The sequence below is a fragment of the Oryza brachyantha genome, chromosome 11, assembly GCF_000231095.2.
Source record: "Oryza brachyantha chromosome 11, ObraRS2, whole genome shotgun sequence".
Lineage (NCBI taxonomy): Eukaryota > Viridiplantae > Streptophyta > Magnoliopsida > Poales > Poaceae > Oryza > Oryza brachyantha.
This window is the reverse complement of record NC_023173.2, coordinates 11,338,822-11,356,160: the sequence shown is the minus strand read 5'-3', so window position 1 is coordinate 11,356,160 and position 17,339 is coordinate 11,338,822. Positions and strand designations below refer to the sequence as shown.

At 43.1% G+C, this 17,339-nt stretch overlaps 2 protein-coding genes and 1 non-coding gene across 3 annotated transcripts; 2 read left to right on the top strand and 1 right to left on the bottom strand.

Annotated features, from left to right (window-relative positions):
• Positions 1-1,754: 1,754 nt before the first annotated feature.
• Positions 1,755-3,230, top strand: LOC102713313 (40S ribosomal protein S5-like). Its single transcript, XM_040528823.1, has 4 exons — positions 1,755-1,898; positions 1,984-2,255; positions 2,701-2,904; positions 2,989-3,230. The coding sequence occupies exons 1-4, from the start codon at positions 1,830-1,832 to the stop codon at positions 3,041-3,043; spliced, it is 600 nt and encodes a 199-aa protein (XP_040384757.1). The 5' UTR covers positions 1,755-1,829; the 3' UTR covers positions 3,044-3,230.
• A 2,399-nt stretch (positions 3,231-5,629) lies between these two features.
• LOC121055848 lies at positions 5,630-5,790 on the top strand. Its single transcript, XR_005812833.1, has one exon. It is a non-coding gene; the product is annotated as a U1 spliceosomal RNA (small nuclear RNA).
• A 7,248-nt stretch (positions 5,791-13,038) lies between these two features.
• Positions 13,039-15,501, bottom strand: LOC102713951 (40S ribosomal protein S5). The gene is made up of 4 exons (XM_040528943.1): positions 15,356-15,501; positions 14,999-15,270; positions 13,422-13,625; positions 13,039-13,336 (listed from the first exon to the last, which is right to left on the bottom strand). The coding sequence occupies exons 1-4, from the start codon at positions 15,422-15,424 to the stop codon at positions 13,282-13,284; spliced, it is 600 nt and encodes a 199-aa protein (XP_040384877.1). The 5' UTR covers positions 15,425-15,501; the 3' UTR covers positions 13,039-13,281.
• Between the last annotated feature and the right edge of the window lie 1,838 nt (positions 15,502-17,339).

The following is a 17,339-nucleotide window of genomic DNA, read 5'->3' as shown; positions in this document are numbered from 1 at the left end:
AAGTGCATATGTTATAGTGTTTTTTCATCCACTTCATTGGAATTTCTGATTCCATGAGTTTGATTGTAAACAATCTTCTAGGGAGTTTATATATTAAATATATTAGCTGTAAATTTGTATGTATAATATGCACTTAATCGATGGAAATTAAATTGATGGAAGGGTATACAATATATGTTGATAAGCAATTTCAGTTTGAAGATTTTATTTACATTTCTCTCTTTATATAGTTTGTTTGTTAAGATATACCGTTTTGTAGTGTGCTATAGTCTTCTAGTTTTACATTATTTCAAAATAGAAGTTTTTTCCTTAAGTAAATGAGCAACAAGTTCATTCATAAATCATAAAAACTATGGAACAACATCACGACCGAGCGATGAGATTAATGGGCCATCATCTTTCTTTGTCGCTTCTCTGAGAAATTTGTCAGGTCCGGGTATTTCTCTTTTCATTGGCCTTTTTTTTTTAACTTTTACCTTTCACTGGATCCAACGGTCCACATGGCATCTCTATATTTTGTCTTTTTGCTGATCTAAGGGCACGTACAAAGGATTCTCATTGTCATCTCTATCGCTGCATGCTCGCTGACGTGGAAGAGAGACGATAAGAGAGAGAAAATATGTTGCTTTACATGGAGTCAGCAAAACATCGACTCTTGGCGCATAAAACAAGAAGACAATCAGAAAAACTGTTTGCTACGTGTGCTGACTCTAATCAGAGGCGTCAATCAGATGGAACGTGAACAAGGAATTAATTAGTCTATATTATGAAGAGTCCGTTTGAGAATCTGTCATTTGTACGAGAAGTTTTTTCTGCTGACCTGACTTGAGATAAGCTTATAAGGGCATGCATAATGCATGCTCCTTGATGGAGTGGCCTTAGGAAAAAAGACATGCTACGCTGGATGAAGCCACTCCCCTCATAGTACGGGTTGCTTTACATGGGTCCCACAAAACTTTAGCCTCTCTCTCACCACTCCCTGGCGCCCTCGCTCTTACCTTTCCCTGGCGTCCTCTCCCTCACCTCTCTTCGCTCTCTCTCTCGCCCGCCGCCGACGGGGGCGACGCGGATCCTAGCCATAGAGCTCGGCGATGGGTGAGTCCAGGCGGCGGAGATCGGTGACGGGCGAGCCCCGGAGTCCGTGAGGCGGAGATTGACGATGGGCAAGTCTCGGCGGCAGAGGGCGAATGTCGACGGCGGAGCTCGGTGTCAGGCGAGTTCGGGCAACGTAGATCGTCGTCAGACGAGCCCGGCGATGGTCCCGGTGGCGGAAGGGCACGTCCCGATGGCGGAGCACGATGGAGGTCGCATCGCGACAGCAGAGCTCGCCGAGGGCAATTCCCGGTGGAGGGCGCGTCCCAGGCGGTGGAGCTCGGCGTGCCAGTCTAAGTGGTGGAGCGCTCTCTCTCGGTCTCTCACCCTCTCCTCGCTCTGCTGATTTCGAGCCCACACTCTGGCTGGAGCACTGATGCCTTCTGCAGGTTCTGTGGAGCTCTGTGAGGGTGCGGTCTATACCGAGCAAGTAGTCATGCTCTAATATGGTGAGTTAGAGTCACTCGCTACATCAGAGCACTGTGTATGCCTAACGGGCTGTGCTATTGAACGCCCTAATGGTCTCTGAATTTTGTCCGGCCTGGGGTCGCGCATCCCTCTCCACGAGCTGGGCCACGAGCTGGAGCTTGCCGGCCCGGCCCAACAAGCAGCCAGCGAATATATAAAGCGAACGCAAGGCCAACCAGCCGTCCGACTCCTGCCGCTCCAGCCTCGTTTAGGGTTTCCCTCGTCCGCCGCCGCCGCCTAGCATCAAAGCAGCAGCAGCAGCAGCAGCCATGGCGGAGGTGGAGCTCCCGCAGCAGGAGGTCAAGCTCTTCAACCGCTGGTCCTTCGAGGACGTCCAGGTCTGTACTCCCTTCCCCCCCTCTCTCAGCTCTCCGTCCTCCTTGGGGTTTGGCGGCTAACAGGCGGCGGGATGGGCGGGCGCAGGTGAACGACATCTCGCTGGCGGACTACCTGGCGGTGTCGGCGACGAAGCACGCGACGTACCTGCCGCACACGGCAGGGAGGTACTCGGCGAAGCGGTTCCGGAAGGCGCAGTGCCCCATCGTGGAGCGCCTCACCAACTCGCTCATGATGCACGGCCGCAACAACGGAAAGAAGATCATGGCCGTCCGCATCGTCAAGCACGCCATGGAGATCATCCACCTGCTCACCGACGCCAACCCCATCCAGATCATCATCGACGCCATCATCAACAGGTCTGATCTGTTTCCTATCCCTTCAAAGTTAGTTCGCTGGAATCAAATTGCCGTAAGGTGTCTTTAATTTGCAAGATGATGAAATTGCCGTGCCAATAGATCCAAAATATATCATCCGTGCATGCCATTTCTTTCCCAGTATATTTTTAGATTCGCCTAGTGTGTAGCCTGACAAGTGCAATTGGTGCAATGGGCCATGAGGGCACTGGAATGAAGTAGTAGAGGGAAAACTTGTTACTGTTTGGCCTTAGCACTAGAAAAATCAGATTCTAGGTATTTTCAAAGAGTAATCTTTGAGAGTGGAGCATGTCAAATTTGGTGCTTTTTTCGAGCACTAGTGTCTGCTTTGTTCATACACATACATAAATGCACGATTAATTTTTGGTATTCAGTGTGTTTAGGAGTGATGGATACAAATAATCTGATTTGTTTACTTTTTTTTCAGTGGCCCTCGTGAGGATGCCACCCGGATTGGGTCTGCAGGTGCTGTCAGGAGGCAGGCTGTGGATATCTCTCCCTTGAGGAGGGTCAATCAGGCAATCTACCTTCTCACCACTGGTGCCAGGGAGAGCGCCTTCAGGAACGTCAAGACCATCGCTGAGTGCCTTGCTGATGAGCTTATTAATGCCGCCAAGGGCTCATCCAACAGGTACAATGCATCGTCACGCCACATCTTGCTTCCGATTAGATGGAATCAGGTTATTGACATGTCTGCAATCTGATTTTGTTGCAGCTACGCCATCAAGAAGAAGGATGAGATTGAGCGTGTCGCCAAGGCGAACCGTTGAGCTAAAGCTCTTGCACCCATGGCAGGCATATACTTTTTGCTAGTATTTTTCCTTAAAGCCTTTCGGACCTAGCTGTGATTTTCTGTTTGAATGAACATCAACTTGTGCTGAGAAAAGATGTAGTGGTCTGTTCGCTATCTATCTATTGACATGGTTTTATATTGAACCCGTAATTGTTGCTGCTGCATAATCTGAGTTCCTTGATGCGTGCTGAATGGTTGCCTTTTGATTATTATGTTTGATTTGGCTGATTTATGTGATGGTTCTAACTACTCACAGTTTCGCATACCAGCATAACTTTGTATAATTAATGTTATATCAACTTCATCAAACTCAAAACCTCTTGTGTGAAAGCTATGTGTTTAGCTAGTGCATCAAACCAATTTATAATGGTACTAGTAAACATGCACGTGGATTCCACGTGACATAATACTTGGTAAATAGTGCATTCCATGTGTGTTGCGCTAGCAATTTAGAAAATTTTTATGATATATTACATTTTAAGTTAACTATTTTTTTGGGGGAAATAAGGATGAGAGCTTGACACCAGGGGTATGAACGATTGGCTAAAAATAAATGTTTCAAGTATTGAAATAATAACATCAATTTTCAATGGAAGAAATGTAACTTCGGATATTAATGATGGTTGAGCTTAAACCCATGATAACTCCAGCGGCTAATGTTTTCTAGGTGATGTAGCTCACAATGCATAACAACCATCCTTCAATTGGTTTTTCGCCTGCTGATGAACAATCGAGCCTTCAAGTTGTATAGAAATATAGGATAAATTACTGTTCATGTCTCAATTATTTCCTCAGAAAGTAGACGGACACGAATTCTTCCTATGGAATCACATCATCAGCGAGATTTGTCTTTCAAAATAAGCACAATAATTATAATTACATTCGCTGAAATCATAGCATTACATTAATGAGCTATTTTAACCAAACTGAAAACAATAGTTACAAACGTTTTTCATGATAATAAGTTAGCTAAGATTTTCAAGATGCCTCTGAGTTCTTGAAAAGAGCCAAGAGACGTCGGACAGATAATATTTTCTTGTGGCATTCCAGCCAGGAATCCAGATCTTCGAGCAACTTCATCAATGAGCACCGTGAAAATAAATAGTCAATCCAAAGAGAAAAAAAAAGCTATCATCAGTTAACCGATGCCTGAGACAATATAAACATACACTGTATCTGGCTGCCGTATAACTTCTAAACCATCCTTTACAGCCTTCATTCTGCAGCCCACCAGTGCCTGAGTAAGCTGAAAACTAGACCTGAGACCCGAGGGTTGCTCGCATGGCTAGCTGCGTGGATCTCATCCGGCGATTTTTCTCCCCACATGTGTGTAGCGTGTGGTAGAGACTCACATGCATTATGCTGTGTTGTGGTGTGTCCGTGTGGGTTTCGGGTTGTTTTCTTTAAAAAAAAATAGAAGACCTCCCAGGATCATGCAGGAACAAATAATATACTAAGAAAATTAACACACTGAGTATATAACAGGATATGAATCAGCTCCTCCACTGACAGGGACCTGAATTACTGATTATCACCATGTCGGTGCAAAAAAGATACACAACAGAAATTTTGTATTAATTAGCGGAAAAATGACTTACGAACAATTGCACAATTGCACAATCATGAATAGTGTAGCTGCCCTCTACCTCTATTCAGTTTTCTATTACAAGATACAATCATGGATGCTCACAGTGAATAAATTATGAGAAACATATCTGAAGTTCATCTTGCAGTTGAATATAAAATATACAACCCCACTTCTTGTACTGTTAAATAATATATTACAAATAAAGAACTACTCCCTCCATATTTTTTATATGACACTGTTGACTTTTAGGTCTATGTTTGACATTTCGTCTTATTAAAAACATTATATAATTATTAATTATTTTATTATAATATGATTTATTATTGTATGAACTTTAAATATGCTTTATAATTTTACATATTTAGATATAAATTTTGATAAAATGAACGATCAAACATAAATTTGTCATATAAAAATATGAAGTGAGTACGCATATTACAATTAGAAAACATTAAGGCCGGCGGAAAGGGCCCATCGAATTGTTTTGGCCGTTCGATCCGATTTGGATGGATCAGCTGGCTTCGTTGTTTCATCGCTGTCGATTCTACGCCAGCCAGACGTCGTCGTCTCCTGCTGTGGGCCCACCTCCTCCTGTTCATGATAGTTCGAAAAATTATACACTGTAGTTTTTTTTGAATGATTTATACACAAGTTAGAGTACGTGAATATTTATTTTGGTCGCATCTGGTTATATCAACTATCAACGAAATGAGATGAAGACGTACAACTGCCAAATTCTAGCTCAAAATAATCCAGGAGACCATGGCCAGCCCATCCCATCTTAGTGGGCCATACCACATTCTTTCCTTCTTCCGCAGCCCATGAGCCCAAAAACTAGGCCCACAACTGCAGCGAGCGGGTAGCAAAGCGAAGGACGGACTCAGTCCGTTCTGTTTTTAGTACCACCTCGGCGAGTCCAGCAGGAGGGGAAGGGAGAGACGGGTACAAGACGAGAGCCCCGTGCGCCGTTGCTCCATACTTACCTGGACGGGGTCAACGGGCGATCAGGAAGGCTCGTGGCCTAGGCCAGTGGCCCACATTGCACTCGGTGGGCGCGCTGGCTTACCATCTCCCCAAGTGGGAGAGTGGACGTCATAATTTGTGGCAGAGGGGGTACGCGTTCGCGCGGCCCCTGCCAATTCTCGAAATTAAATTTTATCTATGGTCTTTCGAATTTTCTGTTTTGATATGATATGAATTTGCTTCAAAATAACATGTGTGGTCCTATTCACGAGTGAGTGTTTCTCTTGAGATTATATATTGGTCTGTCTACGTCCGAATCATTGACGGAATGTAAGTTTATTTTTAATAGATGTTGCTAATAGATTTTGATAGATAATGTTAGTTGTAGGGGTGGCAATTTTCTCTAGGGGACCCGCCCCTCAATTTTCCCCGCAGGGCTGGGGACCTACCCTTACGGGGATGGGCCGATTTTCTACTCGCGAAAATTGGGGCCGAAGCCCCGAGAAAAGATTATTAGACTTAGTGCATAGTAAATTCTAGGCCCATATATTAAAGTCTATTCACCAACCCAATTCTCTCTCCGGTCTCCCTCTCCAGATCTCCTCTTCTTTCTAGCTCCCCCACTCCCTCTCCAAATTTGCTCTCAGTGCGGCGCTGCGGCGAGCGGGTGGCGGGCGGTGTTGAGCATGGGGGCATCGTTGGGCGATCGTCAGCATCATGCAGCGGGCTGCAGGCGGGCATCGTCAGGCATGCGGGGGCTCGGCGAACTAGCAGTGACGAGGCAAGCCGGTGATGACGTGACAGCGAAGGGACGGTGGGTCGGTGATGCCATGCAGGGGGGACGCGGCGAGTCGCTGACGGCACATCAGCGGCGGGCCGACACCGCCTAGCCAGGGGCACGGGAGCACATGCGGGGCCCCAGTCAGGGCTGGGGCGTAATCTAGCCTCGAAAGAGCTATCAGGGCCGGGTTCGCGTTCTGGAATCAGGGGTCAGGGCCGGGGCTGCTCCAGGCAAACTCGCCCCCGCCTTGTCTGGTTGCCACCCCCAGTTAGTCATCTCTTTTGATTCTTTTTTCAATATAAAAGAAATAATAATTACATAAATTTTAAAAAGTTAACAACGTTATAGTATCGGGTAGAAGCCATGCGTTGCGTGGAAACATGAACAAATAAATTCTTGTTCTTTGGTAGAGTGTATGACTGCTAGTGAACTTGCTCCGGTCTATCACCATGGAATATATTCTTGAGCTGGTTCACAATACCGAGCGCCAAAGTGCACTGCTCACATATTTCATTGGCTGCCTTCAACTTGGGTCCAACACCCATCACAAGAACACTGACTGGTCAGACAGTTCCAGCAACATAGTAGCCACAGGCTGCGTTCCGCAGTTATATTCTAACCCCAGATTCTCTCGTTTTTCACGCACGTGTTTATCAAATTATTAAACGGTATTTTTTTATAAATATTTCTATAGAAAAGTTGCTTTAAAAAATTATATTAATCTATTTTATAATTTTTTAATAATTAATAACTAATTAATCATGTACTAATCTATTACTATGTTTTCTGTGCCAGATAACTAATCCCATCTTTCACCATGCGGAACGTGGCCATAGAATGTCTATATTCCTCAAGTGGGGAAGTCAAATACAAAACACAGATAATGATGATGTGTGGAATGATTTCACACAGATTCATGTCTGGTTTCCTTCAGCCTGAAAGATGGGGTGTTGAAAGATGATACTACTATGGTTTAATGATGCGCCATTGAACTTGGTAACTTTGGAGATACAAGAAACTTGCAACAGCGGGTGAATGATATCCAGCATGTAATCACTTGGATTGCAGTTTTGCTTTCTCAAATAATTAGCATGTTCTTCTCGCAACTAAATTGTAGGCAGTCCTAGGAGCCAATATATTCCATAATGAGCAGTAAAACACTAGAAGGCTTTCCAAGCCACCCTGTAGTGAACTGCTCGAAATTCTTTTTTTTTTTTGATGAAAACCGAACTGCTCGAAATTCTTTGGCGCTATAAATATAACCAATCAGAAGTACTGCACTTTGTTCCATGGAAAAAGAAAAGTTATTCCAGTTTCCTGCCTTACCTTATCATCTTATTAAAAAGGAAAAGGCCATGCTCAACTTCCTCAAGTCTAGTTTGTTTACATCCATGTCAATACTGGCTAGCTCAATCCCATGTAAAACTCATATAATAGGCAGTGTGATAAAGTTTGAGACAATATAGAGAACAAGGAATTCATTGTAAATTAATAGTAGTGCCATAAAGTATGTGAGGATTAAGCTAGGTGGATCACATACTGTAGCAATTGTCATATGCATATAGGAACAAAACGGAAATAAGTGTCGGCCATCACTTCCTTCCAATTATTAATATAATTGGTGCATCCACACATGACTGCGAAGACTTTATCTAGCAGCTGTCAATCCAAAATATGATTTCCATGGTCAATACAAACATGACTTAGTGAAGAGTCAAAATTTCATCGAAGCTACATCTAAAGAAACTAAGGGGGGTTTAGATGGCAAAAAAATTTGGCAGAAATATCACATCAGACGTTTGACCGGATGTTGAAAGGGGTTTTCAGACACGAATAAAAAAACGAATTTCACAGCTCACCTGGAAACCGCGAGACGAATCTTTTGAGCCTAATTATGCCGTCATTAGCACATATTGGTTACTGTAGCACTTATGGCTAATTATGGACTAATTAGTCTCCAAAAATTCGTCTTACGATTTCTCCCATAACTGTGCAATTAGTTTTTTGGTTTATCTATGTTTAATGCTTCATTTAAATGTCCAAAGATTCGATATGATGTTTTTGGAAAAAAAATTTGGGAACTAAACAGCCCCTAATAAAAGGTACTCTCTCTCTCCATTTCTTTATTTAATACTGTTGACATTTAAATATTCGTTTAACAATGACTTATATAACTATTAGATCAAAATAAAATTTATATAACTATTAATTAATTTCTTATGATTTGATTTATTACTAAAGAAACTTTAAGAATGATTTATAATCTTTGTATATTTGCACAAAATTTGAATAAGATGAATGGTTAAACGTAGATTCAAAAGTTAACGACGTCGAATAAAAAAAGGTATAACCGAAGATCTCATAGGAGATTTTCAAATGGACACCCTTGAAAAGGGATAAGATTTCCCATTGATGCCAACAGTCAGCTGCATATAATAGGAAAAATTAGTTTCACGCTGATGTACAGATATGAAAAAGAAAATCTTCCTAGAAATAAAATTTCCACGGTAGCAGAAGATCCATGCTACAACAATACCTGCGACACCTTTTGACATCAGAGGAGAGAACCTGACTAAAGTAAAAAAAAAACAAAGAGCGTGAGCTACTCAAGCGGGAGTCGGTGAGACCCTCTTATATGAGTTCTGCCTAAGGGTGTAAAGTTGGGGCCCGAAAGCCTTAGCGGAAGCAAGAAAGTAAATACGATGCGGATCTCGGGTCAAGCTCCCCGGTGAATAGAGAGAAGTTATATAGGTTCAAACCGTCGTGAGGCATAATACTCTACTCCTGGTGCTTGAGCACTATGTGAGTAATGTATTACAAGGTTATGTGAGAATGTTCTTCTTCTTGTCTGTTGGCCAGGGTCTCCTTTTATATTAGCAAGGGGATACTACAACAGCCATAATCCTTACCAACGACTGTTGCATAGGCTATCATTCAGCTATGACGTCCGGTCCCATCGATCAGAGGGTAGGCAGAGGGGACGGCCATGCTCCTCTCACCTGGTCCCATCGGTCAGCGGGTAGGTGGCAGGGGCAGTGCTTCTTGGAACTCGGTGGTCTGAACAGGGCAGCTCCCCTTGCCTCCTAGTAGCTGTCCGTCACATTTAATGTGATGGCGACGGAGGGGGACAGACCATCCCTGTGGTGACAAGGACGTCACCATGCTGTCAGGACAGCATGTCCCTTTCCGCCTTTTCCCTAGGAGAGAGAAGACGGGGGGAGGAGACGTGCATTTGTGCTGTATTTAATACGGCGTGGGCGCATGTCCACACTCATCATGAGGACGGCGCGGTGCCTCAGGTGCCCTCCCATCACATTAAATGAAGTGGTTAGATGCCAAGGCCACCCCTGATGTGGGGTGGGCCCAGCGGCACGCAATCTGCGCGTCGAGGGGATCGGGGCGTCCTAACCCTTCTAGCGCTCGTTTAGCTAGCCCCTATTGGGCCTGACCCCTAGGGGGCGCGATCTCCTAGGGCCCGACCTCTTTTTTTTTCGAGGGCTTGGGTCTTTGGGTCCACAGTCGTCACATGCTAGCTATGTATAGGGGATAACCTAGGCCCTTATCTCCAACATTTTTTTGATAAGACTCAAAAAGAGCCATGCTTTTACTCAAAGCAAACTGAGTATCTACTGGGTTACCAGCTTACATCAAGGCACACGGGAAGTTTAGGTTCTCACAACAGTCTTAAGAAAGCAGAAACTTAACGTTCTAACCAGAAAAAAATACTACAGTCTAAAGCTAAAGTTAACAAAAGTTTTCATCCCACTCCAACTCTTCCTTGTAGCCGTCCAAGACTGAGGGCCTATTTGGGGGAGCTTTTCCCAGCTGCAGCTTTTCCCAAAAGCTGCTTCTGCCAGAAGCTACCCCAAACGGTCCACAACTTCTGAGAATCTGTAGTTACAGATTCTAAAAAATAAACTAAAAATCCAGAAGCTGGAGAAGTTGGGTTTAGAAACTTTTCCAGATTCTCAGAAGCTGGCTACCAAGCAGCTGCTTCTCAGAATCTAAAGCTCTCCCAAATAGGCTCTCATAATCTTCCCAGCAATCTCCTGCATCATCGTCTCCATCCCTGCTACTTCTGTCCTTCAGCAATATCTTCCGGTGCTTGAGCAAAGAGAGAATTCGAAAGATAATATTTAGAGAGGAAATTATTTTTTTTATGAAAAATCATATCATTTCTAACATTCCAAATGGTCCAAGAGACTCCCATTAACAAAGCAACTCTCACTCTGCTATTTTTATTCCCAGCACACCCTATCACATGTACATTGTAAGATTCAAAGCTGGAGGGGATCTCATTCCAATCAAGAGCATCAAGAATCACAGAACTAAGAGGAGAAATTTAACATATAGGCATTGCCTTCAGCTAAGCAAGACAATCCATAGAGGACTAATTACTGGGCTTAAGAGGGGGATCAAACTTTCAGTTATATCAATCTAAACTGCAGAAGAGAGGATCTGGGTTACGGGCAGAGTCTGCCCATTGCAGCGATGGTGAGTCCTAGCGTTGCATTGGTAGACACAAGCCCATGTACCGTGGGCTTTTCTGGCCATTGGATTAGGTTGTACAATAGATTGGGGGGGGGGGGGGGGGGGGGGGGGGAGGAGGAGGCGGAGGAGGGAGGGATTTGTGTACACTTTGTGAGGGGGAGATAAAAAAATTACGGCTCCAACTTTTTTATTAGAGAAAATCTAACAAATACTATTGACAAATACTTAATTCTAAGAAATATCATCGACGAGTGTGGGTTCTACAAAATGTCATCATACAACTGAATTTGTCTAAAAAATGCCATCGCCGTTAGGGTTCCGTTAAGTGATATAGCATGAACAGTGTATTTAATGGCAAAAAATAGATGGAAACCTAACAACAATGGTATTTCTTAGACAAATTAGTTTATATGATGACATTTCTTAGAACTCGCATTCATCAATGGCATTTCTTAGATTTAGATGTTTGCCAATGACATTTTTAGATTTTCTCTTTTTATTACTACATATGCACGCAGCAGGTAAACCCTAGAAGCAACGGTGGGGAATAATAATAAGGTTTAGGGTGTGGGAGAGGAATTAGCCACGTTGACATCCGGACTGAGTCAAATGAGCTTTGGACCATGATGATACGTTAAAACAAGATTTTGGACCTCAAAATGTATTTTGCAAGATCATACCTACATGACACCTCGCTACAACTTTAAGGACTAATTGTGAACTTTACTCCTTTTTATTTACCAACAATATGTCCTACATCTATACTACTTTAAATGTCTCTAGTGATGGTCACTGCCTTCTACAGTTCTTTTGCAAATTAGCCCATGGTATTTTTTGATATTGTGAAATGGTCCATATTTAGCTTAAACAAGTGATATTGTATAATTGATAAAAAAAATCACTATAACATAACATTTTGTAATACATTTCCATAACAAGGCATGGGTATTTTGCTAGCGCACCATAGTATTTATTCTTTGTTTTTTTCCATATTTTCAAAACTCTTAGGATTTTTTTCATTTATATTTTCCTCGGACCAAACATATCACCATTGACTCCAAACTGCAGGATAATAACCTAAACTGCATGGTTTGGCCACCAAAATTGCTCAGTTTGGTTAGGAAACCTACGGAACCTAAGGAGACCATGAAGGTTGAATTCATTTTTTAAAATGAATTTATCAAAATTTTGGTGGTTTTCCGAGGTAATCATGCTACTGCTCCAAACTCACTTCCTACTCATGTAGAGTAGTTGGGAGAACTCCGCCAGATTGTTTTAGCTCTGGTTTATATTTTTCAGCCCATTTTTAAAAATTCTACACTTTTATTTTAATCTTGTAGTGTTTTTCTCCACTCTCGGTGACTTTCTCATCGTTAAAATTGGCAGCATAAATGTCTTAATCTAAAATTTTCCATATCTCTAATTGGTGCGATAATAAAATTTTCCATATCTCTAATTGGTGCGATAAGATTGAAGTTTGTTCATATTTGTTTCCTTTCTGAGAGCGCCCCATTGTTTTTGTCCGGTGTTTTCCATGGTAAAGATTGTCACAAGAACTGTATTACCATATTTTCCTATTTCACTTTTTTGGGCTTTTCTGACAGCTTCAAGTTCTCCACCCAATTCCTGATACATATTGGTATTTACATTCTTAATTCCATTTATCTATTAAAAAACATGTCGTGTCCCATGGACTAGGATTTACCTATGGCCGTGTTCCGCGCACACGTTTCCCGAACTGCTAAACGGTATATTTTTTATAAGAAATTTCTATACGGTATATTTTTTACAAGAAATTTCTATAGAAATGTTGTTTTAAAAAATCATATTAATCTATTTTATAATTAATTAATCATGTACTAATCTATTACTACGTTTTCCGTGGCAGAGCATAAGTTAACTTATGTATACCGCAGCCTATGAGTACAAATATGTACATCAGGATCATTATAATTAATCTTCATCTATCACTAAGGTTTAGCATCGCTTCGATACTCTCCTCACTAAGGTTTAGCATCGTTTCGACCTATCGAAAGTCATATCAGCTAGAATGTCTTGGTTCAGTCCAAGTTATCACGTAAGTTTCAGCTTAAGATTACGCAGAACACAAAGGAATTGATTCAAACAATAGCCCATCAATTCAAATATATGATCAGAAACAAAACCATTCAGCACCCAAATGAACTCAGATTACGCAGCGACAGAATTGTGGGTTCAACATAAAACCATGTTGATAGATAGCGAACAGACAACTACATCTTAGCACTAGTCAATGTTCATCCAAACAGATAGCCACAGGTAGGTCCAAAAAGGTGGGAAGGAAAAATGCTAGCAAAAAGTATAGTCCAGCCAATAGCTCAAGAGCTTTAGCACAATGGGATGGAATTGGTGCTCAACGGTTCGCCTTGGCGACACGCTCAATCTCATCCTTCTTTTTGATGGCGTAGCTGTAACAAAATTAGATGCCAGGGTGCGTCAGTAGCCTTCTTTCATCTAGTAATAAGCAACATATAGCTTGAAAATGCATCGTACCTGTTTGATGAGCCCTTGGCAGCATTGATGAGCTCATCAGCAAGGCACTCAGCGATGGTCTTGATGTTCCTGAAGGCGCTCTCCCTGGCACCAGTGGTGAGGAGGTAGATTGCCTGGTTGACCCTCCTCAAGGGAGAGATATCCACAGCCTGCCTTCTCACAGCACCTGCTGACCCAATACGGGTGGCATCCTCACGAGGACCACTGGAAACAACAGTCAACAGTATCAGAATAAAAATACATACAACAGATACAACAGAAAGGAGGAAAACACTATTGCTTAAAGAGGGGCGAAATTTTATATATGCCACACAACAATTGCCTCTTTGAAAATGCCTACTGGAATTTTAAGATTTCAAAATACTTCAAAATATGACTTCGATGTAAAACAATCCTATAACACTCCTGCCTCTACTTCCTTGCACTGATCACCTGTTAGCATGTCACAGGGATGCAAGAAGCACAGCAGCACAATTCACAATCCTATAACATTTCTGTGGATTAGTAGCTAAAGTTCTTTCTCAGAATTTGAACTTTTTTAATATTGTTTCGTGCATCTGAAACCTCTATCTGAGTCGTTATGCCATTGTCAGATTTTAGTGTACTTTCTTCTATACTTCTATACTTTCTTCTATACCTCTTTGTTTTTTAGGGATTATAAGTGAATCTTAGTGTAAATTTAAGGGCTTGAACTTTCTGAAGGGTCATTAAGTGAATCTCATGGACCTTTTTTTTTTGTGCAGTCATATTTTTTCTTTGAACATGTCACTTTTAGTTTACTGCTAACTCAATAAGTACAAAATGCCTTTAGAGATGTGCAAACGCTATTGAAAAAACGATTTATTGTCGTTTTCAGTGATCAAATGAGTACCTTAATTGAAGAAATCGCATGACTCTACGGTTTATCATTAGCAGTAAACTTTGGATCTACAGTATTCTCACCGGTGTCCAGTGACACTGATGACATTTTGCAAATTCCACATGATGCTCTCTGTTTTTAGCCAATGACCCCATCAGTAAAAGCTCACTGACCCCATTAGACCAACCAATTACTACGGCTCATGCATTAACAGCTAGTAAACCAATACATTGTTTTCGGGAAAGCAAAAGAATTTTGCTATTGTTAGGATTACACGTGCAGCGACCTATCTTCCTTTATTTACTCAATTCACTTCTCATAGTTCTGTTTGGTGATATGCTAGAATCAACCTGCTTAGTTGAACAAATAAATTAGCTAGGTGGAATGCCATGCTGCTTTTCTTTTATTAGGTTTATAATATAACAATGAAGAATAATTAGGTATATAAACATTACTGCACGGTGAATAAAAGTTTTTATGTTTCATTAAAGTTTCTACAAAAACTGGTCTTTTCTACTTAGAAATATAATGTAAGCTACTTTATTTTTTTATTAGTCAGTGATATCTCTTTGACTCAAAAGTTCAAAAACCCTAGATCCGCCCCAAATGGCCGCGACGAAAGGCCGATGAAGGCACATTTGGACTGGTATTCAACAAAATCTGCCGAAACTTCTGGTTCGGAAGGGGAACAGGGGCAAGCACACGAATGGATGGATACCTGTTGATGATGGCGTCGATGATGACCTGGATGGGGTTGGCGTCGGTGAGCAGGTGGATGATCTCCATGGCGTGCTTGACGATGCGGACGGCCATGATCTTCTTGCCGTTGTTGCGGCCGTGCATCATGAGCGAGTTGGTGAGGCGCTCCACGATGGGGCACTGCGCCTTCCGGAACCGCTTCGCCGAGTACCTCCCCGCCGTGTGCGGCAGGTACGTCGCGTGCTTCGTCGCCGACACCGCCAGGTAGTCCGCCAGCGAGATGTCGTTCACCTGCGCCCGCCCATCCCGCCGCCTGTTAGCCGCCAAACCCCAAGGAGGACGGAGAGCTGAGAGAGGGGGGGAAGGGAGTACAGACCTGGACGTCCTCGAAGGACCAGCGGTTGAAGAGCTTGACCTCCTGCTGCGGGAGCTCCACCTCCGCCATGGCCGCTGCTGCTGCTGCTTTGATGCTAGGCGCGGCGGCGGCGGACGAGGGAAACCCTAAACGAGGCTGGCGCGGCAGGAGTCGGATGGATGGACGGATATCATTGCGTTCCCTTTATATACGGCTGGCTGTTTGTTGGGCCGGGCCGGCGAGCTCCAGCCCATGGCCCGGCCGTTCTCGCAGAGGCGATTTCTTGTGGAATAAGAGATAAGGTCATTTTGCCTCCCTCAATTCTCATCTGAATCCAAATTACATCCCTCGGTCATAAACCAGACATGTAACTCCCTAAATTGTCCAAACCAGTTCCACTAAACTGCCTCAGGCCGCGTTCTTTTGTGAGTAAAGGAGTGTTAGTTATCCGGCGTGAAAAACGTAGTAATAGATTAGTATATGATTAAATAATTATTAATTATAAAAATATATAAAATGGATTAATATAATTTTTAAAGCAACTTTCCTATAGAATTTCTTTTGCAAAATATACATCGTTTAACAGTTAAGAAAGCGTGCATGTGGAAAGGAAGAGAATATGGGGTTAGCAGAGGGGAGGCGAACACAACCTCAGTGGTTTTGCTAGAGGTTTCGCCTGATGTTGGGTTTCCGACCGGCTGATTTGGACTCTGGCTACGGTCCAACTCACTGACTCAACATGTCGGAAGGGAATAAACCCGTAGCACTGCTACAAGCGAACAACCTAATGCAGAGCTTGGCGAGTGTGCTCCGCTCCTCGAATGGGCACCAACTGCAGCCGACGTGGAGCCGGAGGTCCTCCTTTGACAATGGTAACAACGGCCAAGATGATGCACGTGTCGGCAGGGATGCTAAACCACAGTGAGTGGATGAAGGAGAGCGCTGCCTTTGCCAACAGAAGTATCACGAGGACGACGACTAGCATAGTATAGGTGCTGCATTAGTTCATTGTCATTGTTGGTGGGGTTGATTTTTTTTTAAAGGAAACTCGTACGAGATGGTACTATTTCATTAAAAAAAAGTGAGAGTAAAAGGGTACAATCCTTAGGGGTTTTAAAAAAAAGAAGAAATTAGCTAAAAGCGATTTACAATGTATTTGGCAGCATGTCTTTGAGCTTCCTAGCTCCTGCCATGGTCCAGGTTATTGCCTCCTCTTTGATTTTTGTTAAGAGGCCGAAGGTTGTTGTTTCACTCTGTTCGAAAACCCACCGATTTCTCTCTTTCCAATTTTTCTAGACTGTAAGCAGGATTAGTGTTCGTAGGCCTTTCTTTAGGACTCCCTACTTACTGGAAAGCATCTCCCACCAATCTTGAACGCTTTGCGTTTTCTCCCAGTGGGTCGGGTCTAGTTCTTGATAGGCTACCCATGCGGCCACCATTCTCCATATCCATTTTGTATACCTGCAGTGTATAAGGAGGTGACTTGCTGACTCATTTGTTGTACGGCATAGGGGGCACACTCCATTATTTGGCCATCCTCTAGCCTGAAGTCGGTCTGAGGTCCAGACTCTGTTCTGGATCACTAGCCATGCGTAGAATTTGCACTTTGGTGGGACCCATGTTTTTCAGATTAAGGCGTTGAAGTTGGCGGCAGTGGAACCTAGGCATTGCGCTTTGTATGCCGACGAGGCTGAGTATTCTCCATGGTTGGATAGCTTCCAGTCGATTTGGTCTGGCTCCCCCGGGTTGAGAGTGATATATCTCGTCACCTCCCATAACTCGACGAGTTGTTTGACCAGTTCCACCATGAAGCTGGTTTCATTGGTTATATTAAGATCGGCTATCCAGGTGTCATTGTTGATACCCTCCTTTAGGGTTTTCCTTCGTCGCTTTGAGATCTTGTAGACGAGGGGCATCATGTCTTTCGGCCTTCTCCCTTATAGCCAGGCGGACTCCCACAAGCGTACGGTTTTACCGTCCCCTATGGTTATTGTCACGCACTGAG

What these genes read in the sequence shown, in the direction of transcription:
- LOC102713313 (XM_040528823.1), top strand. Translation starts at nt 1,830, where the DNA reads ATGGCGGAGGTGGAGCTCCCGCAGCAGGAGGTCAAGCTCTTCAACCGC. An exon ending in GGTCCTTCGAGGACGTCCAG is followed by an intron (nt 1,899 to 1,983) that starts GTCTGTACTCCC and finishes GGGCGGGCGCAG; the next exon opens with GTGAACGACATCTCGCTGGC. An exon ending in ATCGACGCCATCATCAACAG is followed by an intron (nt 2,256 to 2,700) that starts GTCTGATCTGTT and finishes CTTTTTTTTCAG; the next exon opens with TGGCCCTCGTGAGGATGCCA.
- LOC102713951 (XM_040528943.1), bottom strand. Translation starts at nt 15,424, where the DNA reads ATGGCGGAGGTGGAGCTCCCGCAGCAGGAGGTCAAGCTCTTCAACCGC. An exon ending in GGTCCTTCGAGGACGTCCAG is followed by an intron (nt 15,271 to 15,355) that starts GTCTGTACTCCC and finishes GGGCGGGCGCAG; the next exon opens with GTGAACGACATCTCGCTGGC. An exon ending in GCCAAGGGCTCATCAAACAG is followed by an intron (nt 13,337 to 13,421) that starts GTACGATGCATT and finishes ATTTTGTTACAG; the next exon opens with CTACGCCATCAAAAAGAAGG.